This window comes from Stegostoma tigrinum, chromosome X, assembly GCF_030684315.1.
Source record: "Stegostoma tigrinum isolate sSteTig4 chromosome X, sSteTig4.hap1, whole genome shotgun sequence".
Taxonomy (NCBI): domain Eukaryota; kingdom Metazoa; phylum Chordata; class Chondrichthyes; order Orectolobiformes; family Stegostomatidae; genus Stegostoma; species Stegostoma tigrinum.
The window spans coordinates 15,304,289-15,326,214 of NC_081404.1; the positions used below are offsets into that span (position 1 = coordinate 15,304,289).

Genomic DNA, 21,926 nt, shown 5'->3' on the forward strand with positions numbered 1-21,926 from the left:
ATCACCAGCCATCACTGTCTCGGCTATTCCTCCACCAACTGAGAATTGCTGAAGCCAATTGTACAAATTGACTTGACACAGGATAAAGCTGAGGTTTTCCTGGCAAAGTTGACTATCGGGGGTACCCCACACTCCCACATGTGCACGAACACAGAAGCGGCTATGGGACGAGCTATGGAGGCCTGTCAAATACAATGCATTCAAATAATCTGCAGATCAGTGAACTCATAGAAATGGCAACAGATACACAGAGCAAAACACAAAATTCATCATCACTGAGGGCTGAGGCAGTGGTGATTAAACCACTCAGAAGAAGACAAATCTGCTCATTCCTGTACTCTTTTGGAGGAGAACATCAAGCATCTCCAGATATTTCATTATTTTGTATGTCAGAATTGTCATGATCACCAACACCAGTCTGTTTGAGGCTCAGCTATTTAAATACTGTATTTCAATGTGGGAAAATCCAGATTTTCCAGTAAGGAAACAATGAATGTCTGATCACCTTATTTATGCCTCAGTGGCTAACTATCAGGGTGAAGGGGGTGGTGTGGTGGTGGGGCAGAGGGGTTTAGAGAATACCCTTCAGGATGGAAATGGAGAAAATTGAGAGAAAGTCATTGAGCCCGTTAAATTTTCACTTTCCTACCCAATCTATCCCTTCAGATAACATGATTGCTGTGGCAGATGCCATGACACACACTGCCTATGACTCCAAAAGGACGACATGGATGTGATAGGAAAACATCAACTAAGCAAGCGAAATACACAAAGGAAATTGAAGGTTGCTGGTGAAGGTGAAATACCAACAGCTTCTGGTGGCAATGACTGCAACCCAAAATCAAGTCATGAGATCTTTACTGCTGAAGCTGGTACCCACTTCCACATCTCTGGGACTCCCATTGGTATATTTGACAATATTTAATGGTATCCGGACAAATGCAACATTACAGGATCTCTGCCCACAGATGGGGACCATTATACAGGCCAAGAGTTTGCAACAGTGAGTGTGAGGGGAGGGTGCAAAAGCCAGATGGGAAGGAGAAGAGGTATCAGCAGGGTTTGGCTAGCATTCTATGTGGTAGGATGTTCATCCAGTTTTCATTACAATATGGAGAGCAGATATATGGGAATACCACTACCTGCAAGATTCCCTGCAAGCCACACACCTTCCTGACTTGGAAATATATCACCGTTCCTTCACTGTCACTGGGTCAAAATCCTGGAAGTTCCTCCCCAATGGCATCATGGCTCAACCCACAAAACATGGACTGCAGTGGTTCAAAAAGGCAGCTCACCACCACCTTTTTAAGGGGCAAATTAGAGAGGGTCAATAAATACTATACCTGCTGAATTAATTGATAGAGTCAATCTGACCTTGAGCAGGCCATCGAAAGCAGAGTTAGGTGAGAGGTCTCTTGTAAGGGTTGCCCAGAAGAAAACTGAGAGACGGAGGGAGTGCAGTCATCCAAAGCTGTTCCAGGTCACCTGCTGCTAGGCAGTCAGGCAGGCACTAAACCTCTGCCATCAAAAGGCTTGAGTTTAGTACTTGGTCTCACAGTCAGTGAACACATGCATCTTGACAAATGATGAACTAGGTGAGGGAGTTGACAGGCTATAAGATGTAGGAGCAGAAGTAGGCCATTCAGCCCAGTGAGCCTGCTCCACTATTCAATGAAATCATGGCTGATCTGATCATCCTGATCTTCACTCCATAGCCCTTGCATCCCTTCCTGAATAAAAATGTGTCTGTCTCAGCCTTGAATATATTTAATGACCCAGGATCTACAGCACTCTGTGATAAAGAATTCCACAGATTCACAACCCTCTGAAAGAAGAAATTCCTCCTTTTCTCTGTATTAAATACGCAACATCTCATCATGTCCTCTAGTCCCAGACTCTCCACAAGGGGAAACAATCTTTCCAAATCTACCCTGTCAACTTCCTAAGAATCATATATATTTCAATAAGGTCACCTTATTCTTCTACATGCCAATGAATACAGGCCAAATCTACTCAATTTCTCCTTGCAAGACAATCTCTCCAAACTTGATATCAGTCTACTGAGCCTTCTTTGGACTGCCTCCAATGCTAATACATCTTTTTTTCGATAAGGGACCAAAAAGAAAACAACTTTTGATAGGAAGGGTGATGGGATCGGGGAATAATCAGCTTTTGCAACAAAAAGTGGTCTGCCTAAGCAGCCAGTGCTGCTTTACAAGTGCAAGAGTATGCGCTTACCTTTGCCATCTGGGCCTGCACCCCACTGGACTTCAACGCAGACACTGCCTTCTGTGCAGCAGCAGGACTATCGAAATCCACAAACCCATAGCCTTGAAAAAAAATCCAACAGCATCAATACAAGTGATTCAATGGTAAACTGGACTTGAACAATCATTACAGCCGGAATCGCACACATGAATGGCGGAGCCATCCAACCAAGGCCGAAAAGATTGGCGCAGGTCGGTCTGAGAAAACCAAAACAAAATGCACATACACAACCTCTCCAGCCAGTAAACATGCTTTGGCAATAAGACAGGGCCCACCTGAGATTCTCACTCTCCAACCTCTCTCTCTGCTCTTACCCCCCACTTTAATTTGCAGGGCAGCTTTGAAGCAATGTTGCGTTTGCGCATGCGACCTTGCTCTGTTACTGCTTGCCAAATCCTGTGTGCAAAACCTTGCTGTGATACTGCTTGTGCAGGCTCTGGGCAAAATGGTGCCCCCGCCCCCAGCTGTGCCCAATGCCAGCTGTGGTGCCTGCATATGCCTGGCACCAGTTGACCATGACCATTTGGTGCGATGAGCATGTCAAATGCCATTCAATGAAGTCCATGCATTGCACCTTTTCCAACTAAACCAAAGCTTTGAGTTGGCATGGGGGCGCAATGTCCATTCCCTGATACAGTCCCTATGGCAATGCCTTGACCAATCAGAGTCAACTTGCCTGGTTGGAATTTCAACAAAAGTTTGGCAGTTAACAGTTCCCCAACGCATTCTCAATGGCAAGACCTCCACCAATCAGAATCTGCTTGGCAATCAATCAGCACACTCATCCCATGCTGTGTAAATTGCTGTTCACTTTGAAGTTGTGATTGTGTCTTGATGAGTGCAAGGCAAAAATGTTTCAACAGCATGTCTGTTTTTAACAGCAATATTCAAGCATTTTTTAATCATTAAAGACAGACACCACCTCTCCGCTCAGTTCACCCATGGTATTTTAAGCTGGTTGTGCAAAAGGTGTTACCTTCATTGCAACTGACTGTTGTTATCCTAGTATAGACCAGTGAACTGAGGTAAGTGTTTGCATCCCAGTGCTTCAGCAAGTAAAGGCAAAGCCTGGGATATGTGCTATTAACCCAGGCTTGTTCCTAGCCCTGTGTGGATCTGAATTGCAGCGAAAATTGGGTTTGGGAGTGGAGACTGATTGCCAGAGAACTTGTACCAGAGAACATGCTTGTGTGCAATCTTAGCATAGAACAGGATTAAGATTGGCAGTTGAATGACCTGCCATAGTTATTCTCGATGACAACAACTTGCATTCATATAGCACTTTTAATGTCATTAAAAAATGCTCCAAGGTGCTTCATGGGATCATAATCTGACCAGATCTTGACACAGAGATATGTAAAGAAATATAAGGACAGATGACCAAAACATAAGTTTTTTTTGAGTGTTTAGAAGGAAGAAAGAGGGGAAAGCTTCAGAAGGACTTATAGAACATTGTATCTGGGTGGCTGATATTAGAAGACCACAAGACACTGGAGCAGAAGTAGACCATTCAGCCCATTGAGTCTGCTCTGGAAGGCCCAGGTGCGATTCCTCCTGTTCGTGGAATCAGATCGGGTATCAAGTCAGACCTCAAGGAGAGGAATATCTAATTCCCAACCCCCAGTGCCCTTTGATCCTGGCTCCAATTCAAAGTCTCAATAGTGACAGTTTGAAATGCCGTGCAGCCTTGTGGTAAAAGAAACGGTCAATCAATTTAACCAGAACATTTCAAGTCTTGATTAGCATGGGGTGAAAGGTCATCAGGAAGGGAGAGGAAGGGCAGCTGGGCATGTGGAGTAGCGAGTTCAACCATGAATGTCCTGAATGACAGAGCAGAGTTGAGGGACTGAGTGGTCTACTCTTGCTCCTAATTCATATGTACGTCAGAATGTTTGTACATTCTATAGTAGTGTGACTTTTCCTTTTGAAGAGGAGGAACCCTAAAGGACAAGTTTGAACAGCAAATCCTCACCTGGTAACTTCCCTGGCAACTGAGCAACTTAGACATCTAAACAAAGACTGAATTGGCCAAAGGTAGCCCACACTGGCAACTGGCAATCCATAAATGATCTTTAGCGTCTTTCAGCTAAGATGATTGAATAAGCATGACTCCTTGATATGGTCACTGAAAAAAAAATATTTTTATACAATAAGCAGAAAAGGCTTGGGTTTGATCGTGATGATCCCCAACAGTTTAAATTTTAATACTGAGAAATGCTCTATGGCACTTCACAGAAACAAAGACAACATAGGAACAGACTAAGCAGAAGCTGGAATAGGCCATTTGGCCCATCAAGCCTGCTCCACCATTCAACATGATCGTGGCTGATGATCCAACTCAGTCCTCCACTCCTTCTTTCTCCCCCTATCCTTTGATTCCTTTAACCTGAAGAACTATTTTATAAACCTTATAGTGACTTTTAAAATCAGGCAGGGCATAGATAAGGTGATTGGCAGGTGTCTTTTCCTGAGTGTGGAGGATTTCAAGACTGGGGGCATACTTTTAAGGTGAAAAGGAGAAAGATTTTAAAAAGACATGGGGGCAACACTTTGACACAGGGAGTGGTTCGTGTGTGGAATGAACTTTCAGAGGAAATGGTGGATACAGGTACAGTTACAATGTTTAAAAGACCTTTCGATAAGTACACGAATTAGAAATGTTTGGAGGGATATGGGCCAAGAACAGGCAGGTGGGACTAGTTTAGCTTGGGAGCATGGTTAGCAAGGACTGGTTAGACCAAAGGTTCTGTTTCCATGCTGTTTGACTCCATGAATCTATAACTATATCTAATTTCTTCTTGAAAACATTCAATGTTTTGGCCTCAACCACTTTCCGTGACAAAGAATTCCACAGGATCACCACTCTCTGGGTGAAGCAATTTCTCCTCATCTCATTCCTAAACGGCCTGCCCTGTATCCTTAGACTGTATCTCTGGTTCTGGGCTTCTCAGTCATCAAGAACATCGTCCTGTGTTGACATTGTCTAGTCCTGTTAGAGTTTTATAGGTTTCTCCGAGATCCTTCCTCATTCTTTTAAACTCCAGTGAATAAAGTCTGAATAGATCCATTCTCTCTTCATACATCAGCCCTGCCATCCCAGGAATCAGTCTGGTAAACCTTTGCTTCATTCCCTCCATCACCAGAACATCTTTCCTCAGATAAGGAGACCAAAACTGCCCACAATACTCCTGGTGTAGTCTCACCAAGGCCCTGTACAATTGCAGCAAGACATCCCTGGACTCGAACCCTCTCGCTATGAAGGCCAACAGACCATTTACCTTCTTCACTGCCTGCTGCACCTGCAATGCTGACTTTCAGTGATTCGTGTACAAGGACACCCAGGTCTAACTGCACCTCCTCCTTTCCCAATCTATCACCGTTCAGATAATAATCTCTCTTCCTGTTTTTGTTACCAAAGTGAATAGCCTCACATTTATCCACATTATACTTCATCTATCCACTCACTCAACTTGCCCAAATTACACTGAAGCATTTCTGTGGCCTGCAACTTGGTTGCCAAGTCAACAAAGAATGTGTCAAGAGGGGCTGGTCCAAACATTGGCCCAAAATTTCAGGAGAAATTTGGAAGGTTTTAGGGGAGGAATTCCAGAGTTTAGGCCAGGCCAGCTGATGGCTGGATGAAGAGAGACATCCACACAATGGGCCAGATTCAGAGAAAGGCAATTTCGGGCAGGGAGGTTGAAAAACTCCACGGAGAAGTTTCAACCATAGCAGTGGTAATTTTGAATTTGAGGTATGTGTGGACTGGGAGCCAATGTCATTGGATTGTCGTGTCATTATGGCACAGAAGGTTGCAGTTCATGCCACTCTTTGCAGAACAATCCAGTCAGTCCCTATCTCCAGCAAGTTTATTTCCCTCAGGTATCTGTCCAATTTCTTTTTCAAATCATTCACCACCTCCACTTCTTGCACTTATGTAGGCAGTGTGTTCTGGGTCATTGTCACACGCTGCATACAAATGTTCTTCCTCACATTCCTCTCATTCTGCTGGACCTCCTCTGCATCCTCTCAAAGACCCTGACGTCCTTCCTAAGGTGTAGGACAGGGTGCAGTTGGTTTAGCTCAGCTGGCTGGACAGCCGGTTTGCAATGCAGAGTGACAGCAACACCGTAGGTTCAATATCCTGCACCAGCTGAGTTTACCAGGAAGGGCTCTGCTTTGCAACCACTCACTTCGCAAAGTCACGTTGAACCTTAGGTTAAACCACCACCAATTCTCTCTCTCTCTCATGAGAAAGAAGCTCAATGGGCTAGTAAGACTATAGTAACTTTACCTTTACAGGGATGACAGATGATCTGAACTTAGCATGGGTTCGGTTACTGGCAGCAGAGTTCTGGATGAACTGTGGAATACCAGTAACAGGGGACCATTCAGCATCTCACCACTTAATTTGATTGTACTTTAACTGCATTTAACTGCCTCAGTTCCACAACCCCAAATGCGTGTATCCAGCAAAAATCCATCAATCCCAGTTTTGAAAATTTTAGATGACTACCTGAGTTTCTTTTTTGTTGGTGGATGGGGATGTTCCATATTTCCATTTCCGTTTCTGTGAGGAAGCGCTTCATCACCCTGAACCATATGGCTTTAACTTTAAAGCTCCAACTCCAGATGAAATGGTTTCTCTCTATTGTTCTGATCAAACCCTTTAATCATCTTAAACACCTCAGATCATCCCTTAACATTCTGCACTCGATGGAACTGAGGCCTAGTCTATGCAATTTGTCCAAGTAAGTTAAACCTTTCAAAGTGACAAATGGAGACTGTCAGATCAGTCATATTAGATATTGGAGCTGTTGAGCAGAGGGAAGACAAAGGTATGGGCAAGGCTTTCTATGTCAATGGTTGGGTGAGTTGAAGAAGGTGGAAGTGGGGGAATTTTGCAATGGAGAAGACAGCAAGTTGAACTGTGAGTTTATCCACTCTGGTGGCAAAACAGGCAAATAGTCCCTGAATGGTGATAGATTGGGAAAAGGGGGAGGTGCAACAAGATGTGGGTGTCCTTATACACCTGAACGTAAGCATTGCAGGTGCAGCAGGCAGTGAAGAAGATAAATGGCATGTTGGTCTTCACAGTGAGAGGGTTTGAGTCCAGGAGCAGGGATGTCTTTCTGCAATTGTACAGGGCCTTGGTAAGATAACACCTGCAGTATTGTGTGCAGTTTTAGTCTCCTTATCTGAGAAAAGATGTTCTGGTGATGGAGGAAGTGCAGCAAAGGTTTACCAGACTGATAACTGGGATGGCAGGGCTGATGTATGAAAACAGGCAGGATCAATTAGAACTGGAGTTTAAAAAAATAAAGGGAGATCTCATTAAAACTTCTAAAATTATAATAGGACTAGACAGGGTCAACGCAGAAGGATGTTCCTCCCAAGTGGGGAGTCCAGAACCAGGGGTCACAATTTAAGAATATTAGATAGGCCATTTAAGACTGAGATGAGGAGAAATGTCTTCATCCAGAGTGTGGTGAGCCTGTGGAATTCTCTGCCACAGAATGCAGTTGAGAGCAAAACATTGAGACAATGGCCAAGTGGTATTATTGCTGGACTGTTAATCCAGCGACCCAGGTAACGTTCCGGAGACACAGGCTCGAACCACGCCATGGCAGATTAAGGAATTTGGATTCAAAAAAAAATCTGGAATTAAGAATCTAATGATTACCATGTATCCATTGTCGATTGTCGGGAAAAACCCATCTGGTTCACTAATGTCCTTTAAGGAAGGAAGCTGTCCTCCTTACCTGGTCTGACTTACATGTGGCTCCGGAATCACAGAAATATGGTTGACTCTTAACTGCCCTCTTGGCAATTAGGGATGGGCAATAAATGCTGCCTGGCCCATATCCCATGCATGAATAAAAGAAAATAAAAAACTGAATGTTTTCAAGAAGGAGTTAGATATAGTTCTTCAGGCTAAAGGGATCATGGGGTTTGGGGAGAAAGCAGGAACAGGAACTGAGTTAGACTATTAGCCATGCTCATACTGAATGGTGCAGCAGGCTTGAATGGCCAAATGACCTACTCCTGTTTCTATGTTCTTTGTTTCTATTACAATTGGATGTTCAGCTGTGGATTGAACAAGATCCTGATGCTGTGAGCTGTGGAAGGTTGGTCACTGCTGTAAAATAGGAGGCCATCACAAGGCTAAGTGGCCATGTTTGGAAGTCCCATCCCCAGTTAATTGATGCAGCCATGCTGGGCTAATGCAGACCCTCCAGCAAAGTTGCACTCTAAGGAAGTGAATCAATGAGTTGCTATTGTTCACAGGAGACAGGTGATGTTAAATTGATACGCTCCCATTAGGTCAACTTGGTTCCTGCTGGTGAGATGAAGGCGGAGGGAGTGACTCATCCAAGGATAGCCAACTCAAAATTTGCTGGAAGCCATTTAATATCTATAATACAATCCCTGCAACCGTGGCTCACAAATGTTTGAAATGGCCTATTAGAGAATTGGTTTCCCTTTGCGGAACATGATTTCAGAAAATAATGGCTTTCAATAAATACCGCTGGATGGATCCAGTGTAGAAGGGGACTCTTCAATCCACATCACGAGTATACTGATTCTCAACAATGACCTGCTTACGTTCTTTTCAGACCCTGGATTTTAAAAATTTGGTTTGATTTATTATTGTCACATGTACCTAGGTGCTGTGAAAAGCTTTGTTTTGCGTGCAGTACAGGCAGATCATACCATACAGTGCATTAGGGTAATGGATCTGAGCGAGAAATACAATGCTATGGCTGCAGAGAAGGTGCACAAAGAGCGAGATCAACATTAAATTTAAAATTTAAGCGGTCCGGCCAGAAGACTGATAACAGCGGGGAAGAAGCTGTTTTTGAACCTGTTGGTCCGTGTCTTTAAGCTTTTATATCTTCTGCCTGACGGAAGCAGTTGAAGAGATCATAACCGGGGTGGGGGAGGGGTCTTTGACGATGTTGGCTGCCTTTCCCAAGGCAACGTGAAGTGTAGATGGTGTCAATGGATGGAAGGTCGGTTTGTATGATGGTCTGGGCTGTGTTCACGACTCTCTGTAGTTTCTTACGGCCCTGGGCAGAGCAGTTGCCGTACCAAGCCATGACGCATCCAGATAGAATGCTTTCTATGGTACATCTATAGGGACAGGGACAGCTTCCAAAAGAAATGGCAAAACCAATCACTGAAGTACTGGCTGCACAACCAACTATTTGTGGTTAAGGGATGAGAACCCAGAAATTGTCGGGCCTCCTATTTTCCGAATTTTCTCCCCATCAACTTAAAGGGACAAGATCAGAAGGCTACTACCAGTGTCATTCCAGCACTGAGCTATTCCAATCACAGTCAGCCACATTACTGTAGGTCTGGAGTTGGTAAGAACAATAGATGTCATTTCCTGAACGACATTAGTCAGATGTGGGAGATTAGGGAGAGTTTCCATGTTACTGATGATTATGTTTGCAGGACATGTAATCGGTTGCAAATCCTATCAGATCGTTTGGATTGGTGGGAGCTGCAGTTAGAGGCAATGAGGAATTTACAGGAACTAGAGGCTGTGATGGATAGCAGTTTCAGGAAAGGTCATAAACTGAAGTTACAGTCAGGCAGATGGGTGACCTCCAGGAAAGGTAGGAGAGGAAAGCAGGTTGTGCAGGAGTCTCCTGTGGCTATCCCCATCTCAAACAAGTATGTTGTTTTGGAAAATGTAGGGGATGATGGACTCTCAGGAAAATGTAGCACTGACAGAGCCAGTCTCGGTACCAGAAACCTGGCTAATGTAATGAGGGGTGTGTCAGGTTCCAAGCAATCAATTATGATAGCTGACTCTCTACTCAGAGGCACAGACAGACGTTTCTGCAGCTGGCAATGAGAAATCAGAATGGTGTGTTGCCTCACTGGTGCCAAGATCAAGGGTATCTCAGACAGGATGCAGAATATTCTCAAAGGAGAGAGGAACCTGCAGGAGGTCATTGTACACATTGGACTAATGACATAGGAAGAGAAAAGGATGAGATTCTGAGGAGAGAATATAGGAAGTTAGGCAGAAATTTTTTTTAAAAAGTTGTCCAGGGTAGTAATATCTGGATTACTCCCTGTACCATGAACTAGTGAGGGTAGGAATTGGAGGATAGAGCAGATGAATGCAGCACGGCTGAGAAGCTGGTGCAAGGGAGATGGATTCACATTTTTGGATCACTGGAATGTCTTCTGGGATAGAAGTAACCTGTACAAGGACAGATTGCACCTGAATTGGAAGGGGACTAATATACTGGCCAGGAAATTTGACAGAGCTGCTCGGGAGGATTTAAACTAGTTGAGGGTGAGGAGCGTTGGTGGGACCCGGGGGATAGTGAGGAAAGAGATCAGTCTGAGACTGGTGCAGTGGGGAAAGGAACAAGTCAAACAGTCAAGACGGGCAGGAGCAAAGCAGAGAACCAGGTAGGACCAGAAAAATTAAACTGCATTTATTTAATGCAAGAGGCCAAACAGGTAAGGCAGATGAACTCAGGGCCTGGTTGGGAACATGAAACAGGGATATCACAGTGATTACAGAGATGTGGCTCAGGGGTGGGCAGGACTGGCAGGTCATTGTTCCACAGTATAGATGCTATTGGAAGAATCAAAAGGGGAGGCAAGAGAGAAGTGGGAGTGGCATTTTTGATTAGGGATAACATTACGGCTGTACTTAGGGAGGATATTCCTGCAAACACATCCGGGGAAGTTATTTGGGTGAAACTGAGAAATAAGAAAGGGATGATCACCTTATTGCGATTGTATAACAGACACCAATAGTCAGCGGGAAATTGAGAAACAAATTTGTAAGGAAATCTGAGTTATCTGTTAGAATAACAGGGTGGTTATAGTAGGGGATTTTAACTTTCCAAATATAGACTGGGACTGAAACATTGTTAAGGGCTTGGATGGAGAGGAAGTTGTTAAGTGTGTACAAGAAAATGTTCTGATTCAGTATGTGGATGTACCTAATAGAGAAGGTACAAAACTTGACCTGTTCTTGGGAAATAAGGCAGGGCAGGTGACAGAGGTGTTAGTGGGGAGCACTTTGGAGGCAGTGACCACAATTCTATTAGTTTTAACATTGTGATGGAAAAGAACAGACCGGATCTAAAAGTTGAAGCTCTACTGGTGGCTCAGTGGTTAGCACTGCAGCCTCACAGCGCCAGGGACCTGGGTTCGATTCCAGCCTCGGGCGACTGTCTGTGTGGAGTTTACACATTCTCCCCGTGTGCGCGTGGGTTTCCTCCGGGTGCTCCCGTTTCATCCCACAGTCCAAAGATGTGCATGCTAGGCGGATTGGCTCTGCTAAATTGCCCGTAGTGTTCAGGGGTGTGTGGGTTATAGGAGGATGGGTCTGGGTGGGATGCTTCAAGGGGCGGTGTGGACTTGTTGGGCCAAAGGGCCTGTTTCCACACTGTAGGTAATCTAATCTAAAAAAAAGCCGTAGGAAGGCCAATTTTGACAGTATTAGGCAAGAACTTTCAAAAATTGATTCGGGGTGGGGTGCGGATGTTTACAGGTAAAGAGATGGCTGGAAAATTGGAAGCCTTCAAAAATGAGGTAATGAGACTCCAGAGACAGTATGCTCCTGTTAGAGAGAAGGGCAAGGCTGGTTGGTGTAGGGAGTGCTGGATGACTGCAGAAAATGAGGTTTTGGTCTCGTTAGAGAGAAGAAGGTTGAGAGGTGACTTAATTGAAACATATAAAATAATTAGAGGGTTAGATAGGGTGGATAGGGAGAGCCTTTTTCCTAGGTTGATGACGGCAAGGACGAGGGGGCATAGCTTTAAATTGAGGGGTGAAAGATATAGGACAGATGTCAGAGGTAGTTTCTTTACTCAGAGAGTAGTAAGGGAATGGAACGCTTTGCCTGCAACGGTAGTAGATTCGCCAACTTTAGGTACATTTAAGTAGTCATTGGACAAGCATATGGACGTACATGAAATAGTGTAGGTTAGATGGGCTTCAGATTGGTATGACAGGTCAGCACAACATCGAGGGCCGAAGGGCCTGTACTGTGCTGTAATGTTCTATGTTCTATGTTCTATGAAGTTAATGTCAGGTATAGACAGCAGAGATTGGGTGAATCCCTAGAAGAGTATAAAGGCAGTATAAGTATACTTAAGAGGCAAATCAGGAGGGCAAAACGGGGACAATGAATTAGCTATGGCAAATAGGGTTAAGGACAATCCAAAGGGTTTCTACAAACACAACAAGGACAAAAGAGTAACTAAAGAGAGAATGGGGCCCCTTAAAGATTAACAAGGCTGCCTATGTGTGGAACCACGGGAGATGAGGGAGATACTAAACGAGTATTTTGAATGAGTGTTTACCATGGAGAAGGATATGGATGATACAGAACATGGGGAAATAAATTGCGACATCTTGAAAAATGTCCATATTACAGAGGAAGAGGTGCTGGACATCTTAAAACACATAAAGATGGATAAATCGCCAGGACCTGATCAGGTGTACCCTAGAAATCTGTGGGAAGCTAACAAAGTGATTGTTGGGCTCCTTGCTGAGATATTTGTATCCTAAGGAAAAGCCAGAGAACTATAGACTGGTGAGTCTGACATCAGTGGTGGACAAGTTGTTGGAGGGAATCCTGAGGGACAGCATTTATATGAAAGGCAAGGACTGATTAGGGAGAGTCAATATGGCTTTGCGTGTGGGTAATCATGTCTCACAAACTTGATTGAGCTCTTTGAAGAATTAACAAAGAGGAGTGTTGAGGGTAGAGTGGTGGATGTGATCTATATGGATTTCAGTAAGGCATTCAACAAGGTTCCACATGGTAGACTGCTTAGCAAGGTTAAGTTACATGGAGTGCAGGGAGACAGTTCTGTATCATTTGGCTCGAAGGTAGAAGACAGAGCGTGGTGGTGGTGGGATGCTTTTCAGACTGGAGGCCTGTGACCAGTCGTATGCCTCAAGGATCGGTGCTGGATCCACTGCTTTTTGTCAGTTATATAAGTGATTTGGATGTGAACATGGGAGGTACGGTTAGTAAGTTTGCAGATGACACCAAAATCGGAGGTTGTAGTGGATAGCAAAGAAGGCTAACTCAGAGTACAACAGGATCTTGATCAGATGGGCCAATGGAGTTTAGTTTAGATAAATGTGAGGTGCTGCATTTTGGAAAGGCAAATCAGGGTAGGACTTAGACACTTAATGGTAAGGTCCTGGGGTGTGTTGCTGAGCTAAGAGACCTTGGAGTGGGGGCCATAGTTCCTTGAAACTGGAATCGCAGGTAGATAGGATACTGAAGGCAGCATTTGGTATGCTTGCCTTTATTGGACAGTGCATTGAGTACAGGAGTTGGGAGGGTCATGTTGTAGCTGTATAGGACATTGCTTAGGCCACTTTTAAAATATTGTGTTCAATTCTGGTCTCCCTGCTGTAGGAAGGATGTTGTGAAACTTGAAAGGGTTCAGAAAAGATTTACAAGGATGTTGCCAGGGTTGGAAGGTTTGAGCTATACAGAGAGGCTGAATAGACTGGGGCTTTTTTCCCTGGAGTGTTGGAGGCTGAGGGGTGACCTCATAGAGGTTTATAAAATCATGAGGGGTATGGATAGGGTGAATAGATGGGGTCTTTTTCCTAGTGTGGGGGCGTCTAAAACTAGAGGGCATGGGTTTAAGGTGAGAGGGTAAAGATTTAAAAGGGACTTAAGGGGCGACTTCTTCATGCAGAAGGTGGTGAGCATATGCAATGAGCTGCCAGGGGAACTGGTGGAGGCTGGTACAATTACAATATTTGAAAGGCATCTGGATAGGTACACGGATAGGGTTTAGAGGGATATGGGCCAAATACTGGCAAAAGGGACTCGATCAATTTAGGATATCTGGTCAGCATGGACGAGTTGTACAAAAGGGTCTGTTTCCATACTGTACAGTTCCATGGCTATATGACTGTAGTGAACCAGATGGACTGTGATGACTATATAGGAAAGTTGCTAAAGTCACCATCACTGAGATTAACTTTCAATTCCCGATTTATGAATTGATTTTGAAATTGCTGTGATGACGTCCCCAGGTCATTATTACTAATCTCGTGATATTACCAGGAGGCCAACACTTCCTGACATTTCCCTGTTGCAGCCAGTCATCACAAGACACAGTCATTTGTGTTCACACTTTCCGACAAAGTCTCAGCAGTTGCCGAATCAATCAGCAGCTGTCACAGCCTGCACTACTACACCCTCCGCCTCATTTTGCGAACACATTTCAAGATGCAGAACCAAAAGACTTGCATTTCTATAGCGCATTTCATGGCCAGCAGCATATCCCAAAAGCGCCTGGTAGCCAAATGAAGTAGTTTTGAAGTGTTGTCATCTGGAAACACAGCAGCCAATATGCGTACAAACGAGCTCGCACAAATAAAGGGAGAATGGTTCAATCACTGTGTTTCAGTAAGTGCAAAATATTACTAAAATAGGCCATTCGGACGGTCAGAACCATTCCAGTGAAGTTGGTTCAGGAACAATGACTGGCCAGGACACTAGGCTTCATTCCCCTGGTCTTGTTTACAATAGCACCATGGGATTGTTTATGCCAAGTTGAGAGAGCAGCTGGGGCCTCTAAATTTAAAGTCTCATCTAAAGGATGGCATCTCTGATGGCGCAGCACTCTCTTGGCACTGCGTTGGAATGTCAGCCTAGATTTTTGTGCGCCAATCTCTGAAGCAGGACTTGAATTCACAGCCTTCTGACTCTGAGAGAGCTATGAACTGATCCATGACTCACCAGAAATATTTTCAATCATCCTCAGAGAACAAATCACCAGTCTCCCCTCCACAAAGTGAACAGTCTTAAATTATTTGGTCAAATCTGCTTCTTGCACTGACACAGAGGTCCACTGATTTGACCTTGTCCTATTGTGCTCTACAGTCAGAGAAATCACAGAATGGTTACAGTACAGAAAGAAGCTATTCAGCTCATTGTGCCAATGCAGGCTGTCTGTAAGAGAAACTCAAGTCGTCTCACTGCCATACCTTTTCCCCACAGTGCTGCAATCATTCTCTCTTTGTGTGCTTATCCAATTCCCTTTTGAAAGCCTCGATAGAACTTGCCTCCACCATACTCCCAAAGGCAGAGCATTCCAGATCCTAACCACTCATTGTAACTTTTCCTTATGGCACCACTGCTTCTTTTGCCAGTCACCTTTAAATCTGTATCCCTCGCATTCTCAATCTTTCCACCAACGGGAACAGTTTCTCCTGATCCACTCTGACCAGACCTCTCATGGTTTTGAACACCTCAATTAAATCTCCTCTCAGCCTTCTCTTCTCTAAGGAAAACACCCCGAACTTCACCAATCAAGCCATGTAACTCAAGTTCCCCATCCTTGAGACCTTGTGAATCTTTACTGCACCTTCTCTAAAGCCTTCACATCTTTCCTAATGTGTGGCTCCCAGAATTTTACACAATACTCCAGTTGAGGTCACACTAGTGGTTTATAAAGGTTCATTTAAATTCTTTGCTTTTACATTCTATGTTTTGATTTCAAAAGCTCTGGAATCATATCCTGTTTTAATTACTTTCTCATTGTGTCCTGCATCTTCAGTGATTTTTTTGCATCTATAACCCCAGATCCCACTGCTCCTGCACCCACTTTGGATTGTAGCCTTTATTTCATTTAGCCTCTCCTGTTCTTCCTACCAAACAGTATCACTTCACATTTCTTTGCATTGTCATCTGCCAGTCCGTCTGTCTTCTCTTGAAGTCTATCGCCATCCTCCTCACAGTTCACAGTATTTCCAAGCTTTGTGTAAGCTAGAAGTGATGAAATCGTGCCTTGCACAAGCAAGTTAAAGTCATTAATATAGATCAAGAAAAACAGTGTACTCATATCAACCACTGGGGAACATCACTGATACCTGCCTCCAGAGCAGAAAGGAAGAAACTGTTCCTGCCTGTACAAGAAAAAAAAGTATGCATATTTTAAAGTACAAACAAAGCAAGGGTGATGTGTGAAGAAGCTTTTTTTCACCCAGCAAGTAGTTAGGGTCTGAAATGCATTGAGGCAGGTTCAATTGAGGCATTCAAGAGGGACATTGGCTGGTTCCTTGGACAGGAATGGTATGCAGGGTTCTGGGGAAAAGGCAGAAGATCGGCACTCAGTTTTAGAACCGGGAGAAGGGTGGACAGTAACAATTCTGCAATTCAGTACAAAAAAAGGCCATCATTCTCTGTTTCCTGCATTCAGCCAACTACCTAGCTAGGTCACTTCTCTCCCCATTATCCCACAAGCCTCAACCCTGGTGACAAGAATATTAATCAAACCTTTCAGTTACCTCATCAAAAAACTCAAGCAAGTTCATTGAACATGATTTGCCTTTAACAAATTCTTGCTGACTTGCCTTAATTGATTCAACCTTGTTTAAGTGACCATTATAATTCCAAAACGTTTTCCCTCCACTGAGATTAACCTGACTGTCTTGTAGTTTCTGGATTCATCGTCATGTCCTTTTTTGAACAAGGGTACAGCATTTCCTCTTGCCCCATGTCTGCACTGAAGGAGGTTTGTGTCTCTGTAACTTACTTCCACTCTCACTTCCCTCGGTTTTTTCATACATATCTTATTCGCTTCTGCAGATTTATCAACTTCACGTACAGCCACCATTTCCACTAGCTCCTTTTCATCAATTTTTAGACCAGTCTCACAGCAGTCTCCTTTCCACTACAACTGTGGCAGCAGCCACTTCCTTGCTTGAGATAAGATGCAAAGTATTCATTTAGTACCTCAGTCAGACCCTCTGTCTCTGTATATGGATTCCTTTTTGGATTCTAATTGGTCTTAATATCCCTTTTACCACCCTTTGACTTCTCATGTGGCTATACAAGTCTCTTTGTATACTGTATCTTTGCCTCTGTTACTTGCTTTTGTACATTCCCTCCAAACTTTATCACGTCAACCTGGTATTTGGATATAGGATATTAGGAACAGGGCTGAGTCAATGAGCTCTTTTGAGCCTGCTCCACCATTCAATTAGGTTATGATTGATCTTCTAGCTCAATGCCACTTTATTGCATTATCCCTTGACATCATTAGTTTCCAGAAATCAATTAATTCCTGCCTTAAATATGCTCAACAATTGAGCCTCTGCATCCTTCCACAAAATTCCAAAGCTCTGAGTGAAGAAATTTCTCCTCAAATCAGTTTTAAATGGCCTCCTCCTTCTCCTGAGATTATGCCCCCTGATTTTAGACTTACCAGTCAGGTGAAACATCTTATCTACATCCACCTTGTTAATCCCTGTCAGAACTTTGTAAGTTTCAATGCGGTCACCCCTAATTTTTTGAAACTCTAAAGAATATGAAGAGTCTGTTTCTGTGCTGGAGATCTCTATGACACTAAGCAATCTTGCCATCCCAGGGATTAATCTGGCAAACTCCACTGCACTCCCACTCTGGCTAGTACATCCCTCCTTAGGCAAGGAGACCAAACTGTACAAAATACTTCAGGCATGGGCTAACCAAGGCACAATATAACAAGATATCTGCACTCCTGTGCTGAAATCCCCTCTATTACAAAGCCAACACACCAAGTGCCTTCCCAATTGCTTGCTGCACCTACCTGTTAGCTTTCAGTGACTCATGAACAAGGTTAACCAGGTCTCTCTGGATACTCGCATTTTCTCAACTTCACATCATTTAAGAAATATTTCACCTATCTGTTCTTTATTTAAAATCAATCTGACATCTGCTGTAAGCCTCCTTATTCGACTTAATCGTACGCTGAATCTTTTTCACCATTCAGAGAGCACTAGATTTGTTTGCCCTGCCATCCCTCTTCAGGGGAATGTACCTTGACAGCACTCAAACTGTTTGAAGGCAGTCACTTATTCTGTTATAGTTTTGCCTACCATTTTTTCATTCCAAGTCACTCAGGGCAGGTCTCTTCTTATCTCACGGAAATTGGGCCTTCACTCTTTAAGTGTTTTCACTCTAGATCACTCCTTGTCCTTTTCCACAGTTAATTTAAACCTTTTGACACTATGATTGCTGTTCCTAAATGCTCCCCTCTTGACAATTGACCCACCTCATTTCCCCAGAGACAGATTCTTCATTGCTTGTTGGGTCAGAACCATACTGATCACAAAAAGTCTCCTGCGCACGTCTCAGGAACTCTTTCCCCCTCTCTGGCCTGTACATTAATACTATTTCAATCTATATTCAGATAATTAAGTCCCCCAAAGTTAGCTTTTGCACTTCTTGCTAGTTTCCCAGCTATTTGGTTCCTCTGTATCTTACCCATTAGTTAGTGGCCTAGGGAATAAACCCAGAAAGGGAAATGTACCTATTTTTGTTCATAATTCAGAGATTACCTCGACCTTTACCCCAAGTAACAATGGTTGCTATCACTCAATAGAGAATTTGACATTGGGCTAAACAGGAGAAAAAAAGAAATCCCGAAAATCCTCTCTTCATGCTCAAAATCTGACAGATATTTTGCTTTGGAGCCAAAATTCTCCGGAAAGTTCTGGCCAGATTACAAGGTGGACACAAGAGATGCCACCTTTCCCAGAATGCATCACACACATCCAGATGTTAAACCTTTGACTTCTGAGCATCAATTCGAAAAGTAGATTGTGGTTTATGCCCATTGGGATCTCCTGTGATGTCAAGATCTCTTCTTTTCCCTAAATGAAAGCATATCCCACTCAGATTACCAGTTTTCAAAACTGAAATAAACATTTTAAGATTCTGGTGCACCAAACCTGATGTCATTTTTAAAAGAATATGAAGCCACCATAAACTCCCCACCGGGTTAGTTTGTAACACAGGGCCCTAAACAGCAGGAAATTCCTTGCCATGAAAAGAGGCTTAAGTACCTTGGCTAGAAGTCCAAAAGCATAGGCAGAAGCCTGAACAAACACCCAGTACTATCATTAGTACAAAACGTCACATTCTGTAGATGCAATTAAACTGGAGTCTTAAGCAGGTGAGAGAAAGAGAACAGCTTTTAAATGTGGATGTGTGGTGAAGGGCAGTCAGAATCAGTCGGATAAATGGCAAGACAAATGAGGGGGTTCCATCACCAGGAGAGGCTCAGGAATCAAAATGGCAGCACAGTCCAGGGAGATGGGAAACAAAGACCCCACGGCCTTTCTCTAGCAACACGTGAAGCAGAAACTGAGTGCAAGAAAGCCAGAGAAGAAGCAAGACAATGTTGCTGGCCCCACAAAAGCTATGGTACGAATGATCGAACAAACTGCGCAGAGATTGGTGGTCATAGCAATAGGAAACACAGATACCGGACCATCCAAGCTAACTTCAACAGTCGGCCTAAATTGACATGTTCCAAATTCAGCCATGACCATGACCAAGGCTAGCTGGGCCTGCCTAGATAGACTGATACAGCCAAAAGGAACATAAGGCCCAGAATGAGGTATAAAATCTGGACTCCAGAGATTTAAAAACAAGCCACGGTTGTCACTCTTCATTATTAATCGGTTAATGCCCCTTTCTCCAGTCCCAACTTTCCCAGACACACAGTAAGCCGATGAAGGGCCTACACAATAACTTCAGAACCAACCTCTGACAGCTTGCTGCTGATCAAAGAGGCTCCAGGTCAGATGCTGGCAATGTACTGAGACATCAGTCACTGGGTCAGGTTCTCTTCTCTTTTTACAATCCAATCCTCATTCAACTGTAACAAGGCAATGTTGAAAGGAGAAAAAGTAAATGGGGTGCACATTCTGGCCTCCACTGATGGTTCAGCACTAACTAGCAGAGGCACGTGGCCTGGGCTAGTCCCAGGGTAGGGCCCTGGTCTGTCGCTACCTGAGCAGGACACCTGATACATTTGGCCTCAGTATCCTGAACCAGAGAGCAGGAGAAAAATAAGTCATGATTCTTGTTTCAGATTTATCATCGAGTGACATGTCTGTGGTTTCTTTGTAGTGTGGGCATGCGTGCACGTGATTGCTTGCGCGTACAAGAATGCACCTGTTTGCGTGCACACATGACTGCACATTTGTACATGTGATTACATATTTATTTGTTTGTATGCATGATTGCATGTGCTTGTATGTCTGCACATGATTGTATGTGTTTGCATGCACATGTGCACGATTACATGTATTTAGGGCATACATGTGTGCGTGGTTGTATGTGTCTGCATGTGTCTATAACTGCATATGTTTGCATGATTGCATATTGCATGTGAATGCATGATTGCATACTTGTGAGATTGCGTGCATTTGCATGATTACATGTGCGCACACATGGCTGTGTGCGCTTGCATGCACATCCACTTGTGCCAATGTTTGTCCATGCCCATGGTGCATCTATGTGCATACCTGCATGACAAATAGCATGCTTATGTACATGTTGATATGCTGGTTCTAGTGCCCATTGACATGTGATGCTATGTCAATACAAGCATGTTTCTTAAACTGGCCCCTGATGTCTAGATGCCCTGGTGAGGTATCACGGGCAGATGGCACCCAGCGAGCAAATTCCAGCCAAAGTGGAGGGAGAGAGGTGGGGGGTCAGAGGGGAGGGCACAGCAGGAGAAAAAAAACTGGAGATCAAATGGCAGCAGATTCCTCAGCCCCACTTGCATTGTCTGTGTAGCAGGTAAACACTGAGCTGGACAAATCTTCATGTACAACATGCCTGGCAAACATGAAAGTGGAAAGAGATGACAACAGCCAGAAAATTAATGAGAGGGAAACAAGGTGTTTCCTTTCATTTCACTTTTCCAGAATGGCCCATAGGAAAGATAAACTCCATCATCTATAGCTCAAACTTTGCTTTGTTGACTTAAGCCTGTGTGCATTTTAACGTATGGTCCTCTTATATTATTTTGCACGTGCAGAGACAGCAGGTCAAACATCAGTGATTTTTTTTTAAGTGGGCATCCCTGGCTAGACCAGTATTCCAAGAGTAAAATCCCAGAATGACACACCACAAAAAGCCATTTGGTCCATAGTGGTAGTACTTGCTTTTTAGTATTAAGTCAGTCAGCTTCGTCCATCATGGGATCTATCTTGGTGACTTATTTTAAAAGGCAGAGATGTTAGGTTTAATATTCTTCAGATTATTTCTATACTTGCAAATCTAAGGAATAGATTGAGGGGGGAGGTTTGCAGTAATTAGACAACAAGTGAGTAAACATCACATTTTTATGCAAAACAAACTGAGACCCTGTAGTTGGCAACTTTGGACTCTACACAGAAGATTAACAAATTTGGTTTTTTGTACTATAAACCTGTTTTTAAACATGGGCATTTTGAAGAATGTAGTGATTGTAAAGAAGTCAGCCAGGTAAGACCGCATAGAATATGAGTTCCCTGATTGGACCAGATTAACAGACACAATCAGGAAGTCCTAGCTGACAGATTTCAACAGGAGTGTCAGAGGATCTGCTCACTGAGACAGCTGGTTTTGAGGGAGCTGGATCAGTGTCAAGAACCCTTGATGTGTAAATAAAGACTGATTTGGTGATGGGATACCAGCCTCTGGGGACTTATTTCATTGGTGATGAGAGTAAAGTACGTCCTGAAGAAACTTGCTCGAAATAGTTATCTTTGAGTTGGGGTAAGCATTGCTTGAATCATGCCATTATTTGGGAAGCTTGACTCATTTGATATTGCCATTGAAGACTGGGCCCAGTATGTGTGAAGAATGT

General features: G+C 43.7%; 1 protein-coding gene across 12 annotated transcripts in view; it reads right to left on the reverse strand.

Moving 5' to 3' along the window:
* LOC125448278 (RNA-binding motif, single-stranded-interacting protein 2-like) overlaps positions 1-21,926 on the reverse strand; it is a 257,608-nt gene that overhangs the window by 69,953 nt on the left and 165,729 nt on the right. For all 12 annotated transcript variants that reach the window (XM_059643492.1, XM_059643493.1, XM_048523462.2 and 9 more), the window contains exon 4: positions 2,242-2,333. In XM_059643492.1, the coding sequence (XP_059499475.1) occupies positions 2,242-2,333 (92 nt within the window). The remainder of the gene's footprint in view (positions 1-2,241; positions 2,334-21,926) is intronic.